Source organism: Triticum dicoccoides, chromosome 6B (assembly GCF_002162155.2).
Source record: "Triticum dicoccoides isolate Atlit2015 ecotype Zavitan chromosome 6B, WEW_v2.0, whole genome shotgun sequence".
NCBI classification, from domain to species: Eukaryota; Viridiplantae; Streptophyta; class Magnoliopsida; order Poales; family Poaceae; genus Triticum; species Triticum dicoccoides.
Window position 1 is genome coordinate 79267227 of NC_041391.1, and position 7511 is coordinate 79274737.

Consider the following 7511-nt stretch of genomic DNA (forward strand, 5'->3'; position numbering starts at 1 on the left):
TTGACACCAGATTTTGGCACAACCAAGAACTTATTTAAAATGGCCTCAAATAGAGAAGTGTTCTACATGAAAAAGTTTCGTATTGTCGATACGAACATCTTTAAATTTTGGGCCATCGTCATCTGATCTCATCTCGAAGGCCGAAGTTGTGTTCGAAATACTGAGATTTTGTATTCAGAACACTATTCGGCACATTACACCCCCAAGACTGCCTCGTACGGAAAAATGATCTACATGGATTGTCTTCGTCTCGTCGAAACGATCAATTTTCATATAAGAATCGTTCCAATCCAAGTTTGTATGCAAAATTTAGAGCCATCCGAATACAGCACTATCACGAGCCAAAAGTGGCGCGCTCCACCAGACACCCTGTCTGATGGGTAGCGCGAATAACAGCCTGACCCTCAAGATGAATTCTAATCAAAAAATGTTCAACATAAAAGTTGTTCGTCTCGTCGAAACGGTCAAGATTGCTTTTGGGCTCGTTTCCATCCGAGGTCGTTTACCACCTCAAAAGTTACCCGCAAGGTGCAGCCAGTTTAAACCGAACAGTTTTGGAAAGTTCGGACAAAACCAATCCGAATTTGACTAGGGTTTTGGACGTGAATCCAAGCCTTTTCCTTGCACGGGAAGCCCAGCCGCCTCTTATATACCTGAGGGGTGATGGCCGATTGAACAACACACAATCGATCAATCAATCTACCACTTTTTATCTTTTATCTTTTCTCCTTAACCCTAGTTCTTCTTCTTCCTCGTTCTTCGTTCGTTCTTCTTCATTGCAGGGCGGCGAACCTCGAGGCCCTAGGGGCGATCAGGTCGACCTAGGGCAGCCCATAGCCGCCGCGCGCCCTGACGGGGTCCCTCCCGGGCGTGTGGGGTTTCGGGTCTTCAAAAGCACCCGCCAGATTGCCTGCGTACCGCGCTTCCGGACGGGTCTCCTTCTACGTGAGCTGCGGTGTATCACCCTCGGCGTTGGAGGTACACGGTGACGTGTTCGTGTCCGAACACTGAGATCAAGTAATCATATTCTTTGCCTGGCAGGGTTTGGAAAAGGTTCACCGGAATGGTTTCGGGTCTAGAGAAGAAGGTGTTGCGATTTACACACCCCAAAGTAAGTAGTACTGGCTAGTTCCGCGCATCTCTGGTTGATTCTAGTTTCATCGATACCATTATCATGCTTGATTATCAGATTGATTGAACTCTATTCTCATAAAGTGCTTGTGGCAGGAAGGCGGGAATAATTTATGTGGATACTATGTTTGCGAAATCATTCGCCACTCGACCTCTGAGCGGGGCTACTCTGACAAACAATATGAAGTACGTAAACAATATTCACAATTTTATTTTATTACCATCAATTGTGTTGAGTTGCATTCATATATATGTATTGACCCCCTGCTTTAAATTAGATCTGGCAGATGCGGGATGAACTCCTACCACATGATTGCATACGAGCAATTCAAGATGAATTGGCGGCATTCTTTCTTGACTACGTCATACATGAAAAGGGAGAATGGCATACGCAAATTCAATGGGAGTTTGGCACTTGATGATGTCAGGGGTGTTATATTATATATATGTAGTAGCGTCGGATAGATATACGAAAACTTGTTGTTCCACCAAGCAGGGAGAAAAAGAGGTCACTTCTCTCTATATATGTTCATGATCACGATGTTGTGTAATTAATGGTTCCTTCATTTGCTTACTAGCTAGCGTCGAGTTCTCTTTATATGTAGTAGCTACCGTCGACCAAGGACGGAGAAAGAGAGGTCACTTCTCTCTATATGTAGTAGCTAGCTAACACAATATGAAACCCCGAAAACCCTCCAAAACTCCTAAACCCTCCCTTCAAAAAAAACCAGCGCCTGCGAGCTGCTGACGCGTGACAGCCTTTTGGTCACTGTCTGTGTCACCAACCAGAACTAAAGGTCCTCCTGCCTGGGCACCCGACAGCGGCCACGTGGAGCTCCTTTGGTCCCGGTTCGTAAGCCAACCGGGACTAAATGTTTTGGGTATTTGTCCCGGTTGTTTTGTCCTGGTTTAAGAACCGGGACTAAAGGCCCTCTGGAACCGGGTTTAATGCCATGTTTTCTACTAATGTGTGGCACGATGATCATATTGCCATGACCTTCCTAATAACAATTGACATGCATTCATTGACAAAACATCACAGATAATTGTACAACTATCGTCACCAACCAGAAAATTGGCACGCACCTTTTGAGTAACTTCCAATTTTCCAGACTGATATAATCATTCGACGCAGTGTGGTTGTGGGTGCTTGCAAAGATAAAGCATCCACCAAGCCCTTGCTGACCGCATTGGTGTAGCTTCCACCACTATTGGAGTTTCGTTATACGTCGGGTGCCAGGCTCTTCGCCGAGAGCCAAAACATGGACACTCGGCAAAGTAAACAACTCCGAGATCCACACTCGGCAAACCTGGCTTCACGGCATCTAGCTGATGTTGCCGTCACGGGCTCACGGCGAACAAGCACCGCACGGCAAACGGGGCAGACGCCGAGAGACACGCACGGCAAAGAGAAGCCACGTGGCCATGCCCGTTCGGAACTGCAGGCGCTGTCACTTGGTTTACCTATACCGAGAACCGCGACATCGCCCTAGGTAAAAACCCATCACAAAAACATTTTTCCTACCTGACATGTGGTCCCACTGATCACAATTACCAGTAAAAGATTTAAATTATTTGGTAAATCTTTAAAAGGAATAATATGATGATGTCTTTGCCGAGAGCCATGCTCGATATACGATGCAGTCCAAATTATGAAGCACGCGCGGTCCGGCGCCCCAAATTTGCAGCGCGATAGCGCTTTTTAGTGCATCCTCTAAACTTTTTTGTGCGCGCACTATTTTGCATCATCTGTTGGAGCGTCTCCTCGTCCAAAAAGAATGATTTTTAGCGCGTGGAGCAGTTTTTACACGTCTGGAGATGCTCTAAAAGAAAGCAAGCATACTCATACCGCTGGTGGCACATTTCATGCCCGAAATTGCAAAACAATTCTGCTTTAGAAATCCATCCATCCATTATCGCTCCTTCCTTTTCTTTTCGGCAGTAAGAATTTCTGTTGTGTGTGTCCTTTTACATCGTGTGTGAATGATCATGACAAACTGGGTGATGCGTGGACGGTAGAGTAACACATTTCGTCAGCAGATATCTTCATCAGCGAAGCAGCTCTTGCCGATGCAAACAACCTCCGATGTCACCCCGTCCTGCTCTCATCCCTGGGCGAAATGACATGCGTGCCCCTCCTGCCCTTAGCTGCCTCATCGTTCAGCCGCATGCCATTAGCGTCATTTCCTGGCTGGATCATGAGGAAGTGGCAGTGTGCACACTGCGTCCCCATGAGGCCATGACACCACACCTTACCTTCCATAGCAGAACCGGGGGCATAGCCTCTCATCAGAACTGCATCCTGATAACTGCCATTAATCGACTGAGCCGCATATCATTTGCATTTGCATTCCCCATCTTTACTAGTAGAGTCAAGATATATAAATTAAATTTTGAAATCCCTCACACTTTTCTTGCACCCCACCTACCTATAACAGCCTCCGATCACGGCGATGACACCGGCGCGGCGATGGATAAAAGCGAGAGCACATTCATGCTAATTGTCAGGTTTTCAGTTTTCACCGGTAATATAATTAGGCACTTGCATTTCTGAATTGCATCCCCAAAATGGCATAGAGGTGTATGGCCCTATACATACTTTGCTGATGATGCAACACCCCTGTGGCAGCCTTCAGTTGAAGCGGTTCTTCGGTTAGCAATTGCTTTCGGCTGATCCGTCGACCGACCGCCGGGAAGCGTTCTGAAAGGTAGCTTTCTTTCTGACCCCATCCAAGAACAGCTAGCTGCCTATAACAGCAGTCTAGCTAGGTTTATGTATTTCTGTTAGCTAACACTTGATTTCGATCCTCTGCTTGCTTGCTGATGATCATGAATTCATGATGCATGCATGATACTAGTACTGTATAATGTACCTTTTGCTGCCTGCGATCGTGTGTGCCACCGGTGACATCAACAAATCCTATCCTGATTCCTGACAGCAGGGAAAGCCTTGCGTGTATGATGTGTCACTGATCACTTGCTCAATCCTAGGACAAGCTGACCACTGCGCACTGGCGCTGAGCTGAGCGATGGGAGGAGGAGAATATCACCAGCAGAGCATCATCGGCGGCCTTGCGTCTGTTCATGGCCATGGAGAGGGAGGCGGCGGCACCGTGGAGGCTGCCCTCAGGCCGCTCGTCGGCGGCGCCCACGGCTGGGACTACTGCATCTACTGGCGGCTCTCTCCTGACCAGAGGTATGCGCGTGTGTTCGATTGTTGATGCGATTCTTGCAGCCAGAGCTAGATGACGATGATCTATCATGCATGACAGGTTCTTGGAGATGACGGGGTTCTGCTGCAGCGCCGAGTTCGAGGCGCAGGTGGCCACGCTCGCCGACGTCCCTTCCTCCATCCCTCTCGACTCCTCCTCCATCGGGTAATTAAACTACAATCTTCTTCTGCCGGCCGGTCATGTCGAATTGTCGATCGCCATTAATTTTTGGCCGGATCTCTGACTGTTGATTTTGTTGGATGGTCAGGATGCACGCTCAGGCGCTGCTGTCGAACCAGCCGATCTGGCAGAGCAGCGGCGGGGCGCCGGGTCCGGATCTACTCACGGGCTACGAGGCTGCCTCCAGCGGCGCCGAAAAGACACGGCTCCTCGTCCCCGTCGCCGGCGGCATCGTCGAGCTCTTCGCTTCGAGATACGTACGTGCGTGCGTGCGTGCGTGGCCGGTGATGGGAAATATCAGTTTGGTTTGGAAGTAGTTAGGGAGCACGCGGTTCGCGTGAGCTGACGCGACGGCGGCGGCAACGGCGGTGCACCGTACGCAACAGCCTTTGCGTTTCCATGATGCGTGGTGTATATATACGGCTGACCTGACTCGGTGCCATTAATGCAGATGGCGGAGGAGCAGCAGATGGCGGAGCTGGTCATGGCGCAGTGCGGCGGCGGTGGGCAGGGGTGGCAGGAGACGGAGGCGCAGGGGTTTGCGTGGGACGCGGCAGCGGCGGCAGCTGACCAGGGGCGGCTCTACGCGGCGGCGTCGCTCAACCTATTCGACGGCGCAGGGGGAAGCGGCTCCGGCGAGCCATTCCTGGCGGGAGTGCAGGAGGACGGCGCGGCCGGCGTCGGGTGGCAGTACGCGGCAGAGAGCAGCGAGCGGCCGTCGGCAGTGGCGCAGGAGCATCAGCAGCTGCACGGCTCGGGCGTGGGGAGGGCGGATTCGGGGTCGGAGAGGAGCGACATGCAGCTGGGGGACCCCGACGACGGCGAGACGCAGAGGGGCTCCGGCAAAGACGGCGGAGGGAAGCGGCAGCAGTGCAAGAACCTCATCGCGGAGCGGAGGCGGCGCAAGAAGCTCAACAACCGCCTCTACACGCTCCGGTCCCTCGTCCCCAACATCACCAAGGTAATCAGTATCATCCTTCCATGGCCGCCGCCCGCCGGCCCGCCGCGCGCCATGCATGATTCTTGTAAATTTCAAAGCTCAAAGAGAGCGCCTCGATCCATGCCGGCAGATGGACCGTGCGTCGATCCTCGGAGACGCGATCGACTACATCGTGGGGCTGCAGAAGCAGGTGAAGGACCTGCAGGACGAGCTGGAGGACCCGAACCCGCGGGGGGGCACCGGCGGCGACAGCAAGGCCCCCGACGTGCTCCTCGACGACCACCCGCCGCCGGGCCTCGACAACGACGAGGACTCGCCGCAGCAGCAGCCATTCCCGTCCGCCGGCGGCAAGGGGGCCCGGAAGGAGGAGGCCGGAGACGAGGAGGGGAAGGAGGCGGAGGATCAGGACATGGAGCCGCAGGTGGAGGTCCGGCAGGTGGAGGGGAAGGAGTTCTTCCTGCAGGTGCTTTGCTCCCACAAGTCCGGGCGCTTCGTCCGCATCATGGGCGAGATCGCCGCCCTTGGCCTCCAGATCACCAGCGTCAACGTCACCTCCTACAACAAGCTCGTCCTCAACGTCTTCCGCGCCGTCGTACGTTCCTCTCTCGCCGGCGACGACCCCCGCCGACCGACCGCCATTGTTGCAGCATGCTGATAGGGATTCACGGTGGGCTTAATTTGGTTGGTTTGCAGATGAAGGACAACGAGGCGGCCGTGCCGGCGGACAGGGTGAGGGACTCGCTGCTGGAGGTGACCAGGGAGATGTACGGCGGGGGCGGCGCGTGGTCGTCCCGGCTCCCTCCGCCGCCGTCGACGAACGCGAAGCTCGATGGCATGGACGGGCAGGCGGTGCCGGCGGCGGCCGGGGACCACTACCAGCTGCACCACCAGGTGCTGGGAGGGTATCATCATCAGCATCTGCAGTACCTCGCCATGGATTGATAGATTCCCTTTATTATTCGCTACGATAGGTGCATGGATGGATTAATTAGTTGATATACTACGTAATTAGTTCCCTTCCTGCTCGTAGTTTGTTTTCCCTCGTTTGTTCGTTAAAATGTGTGAAGTTTAACTAATTAACTCGAGGACAGGGCAATGGAATCAAATTGTTTGTTATTTGGGTGAATTCGTGATAACTCCGAGGCACCTAATTTCCTTTTTTTTTCTTTGAGTTAATTCTACTTTTTACCCCCAAATTTCCACTTTGTGACAGATTTTACCTCAATTAGAAAAAAATATCAAATTATAAGCCATTTTATCAAAGTTATGCAACATTTTACCCCATTGTATTTTCCTCCCGATTTTGTGCTAAGTTAGGCACGCGTGCCACGCAGGCGGGTTTTTATTCATCATTTTCCTTTCACGGTCTGTTCTTTTTTTATTCTACTCCGACTAGAAAAGAAAGTGGAGACAGCCCTCCCGCGACGCTCCCGCGTCGTCGCTGGCGGCGGCGGGGCTCTCTCATCTCCGCACGCGGGGGATGTAACGCGGGCCGGATGCAGCGCTCAGAGCTGGGCCTGGCAGCTCGGCGGCGCTCCGGAGTGGGACGGCGGCGGTGCGTGACGACGATGCGACGGGTGTGTGACATCGTTCTCCACCTTGCAGGCTCCGTCGTGGTGCTCCCACTTCTTTCGTGTCACTCCGGGTGAAAACTTGATCTTCAAGATCAGACGGTCACGGCTTCCTATGGTCGTATCCTTCCTGGTCGTCTTGGAGTCCTCGCTTCGGCCGTATCCTTGGTGGATTGCTCATCTACATGGTGGTCTCCAGCTTATCATCAGGGTGCTTGGTCGTCGTTGGGGTGGTCTTTTCAGTGCCCGGCCATCTTCATGGTGTGTGCATTGAGTGTGGTGGTGGAGTGCGTTTGTATCTTCTTACTCGAATGTTGTGGTGATGGTTGCTTTATATATAAAGCAGGGAACCCCTTTTTCGCCTATTCTGATTTTTTTTTCTTGGTCTGGTTTTCTCTTTGTGGACCTTGACCCTGACCTCCTTCGTCCCCTCGACACCGACCATCCACCTGGCGCGTCGCTACCCGGCCCCACCCT

The 7511-nt window shown here is 52.5% G+C and overlaps 1 protein-coding gene across 2 annotated transcripts; it reads left to right on the plus strand.

Annotated features, from left to right (window-relative positions):
• Positions 1-3655: 3655 nt before the first annotated feature.
• LOC119324315 (transcription factor TDR-like) lies at positions 3656-6709 on the plus strand. 2 transcript variants are annotated; one of them, XM_037598100.1, is made up of 7 exons: positions 3656-3839; positions 4123-4327; positions 4404-4508; positions 4612-4780; positions 4975-5484; positions 5594-6055; positions 6157-6709. In XM_037598100.1, the coding sequence occupies exons 2-7, from the start codon at positions 4161-4163 to the stop codon at positions 6403-6405; spliced, it is 1662 nt and encodes a 553-aa protein (XP_037453997.1). In that variant the 5' UTR covers positions 3656-3839; positions 4123-4160; the 3' UTR covers positions 6406-6709. The 2 variants fall into 2 exon arrangements, with proteins under 2 accessions (XP_037453997.1, XP_037453996.1); XM_037598099.1 differs by lacking the exon at positions 3656-3839 and having other exon boundaries at positions 3903-4327.
• The last annotated feature ends 802 nt before the right edge of the window (positions 6710-7511 follow it).

Coding starts and splice junctions, on each gene's coding strand:
- LOC119324315 (XM_037598100.1), top strand. CDS start 4,161: ATGGGAGGAGGAGAATATCACCAGCAGAGCATCATCGGCGGCCTTGCG. Junction 4,328..4,403: donor CGGCTCTCTCCTGACCAGAG/GTATGCGCGTGT, acceptor CATGCATGACAG/GTTCTTGGAGATGACGGGGT. Junction 6,056..6,156: donor TCAACGTCTTCCGCGCCGTC/GTACGTTCCTCT, acceptor GTTGGTTTGCAG/ATGAAGGACAACGAGGCGGC.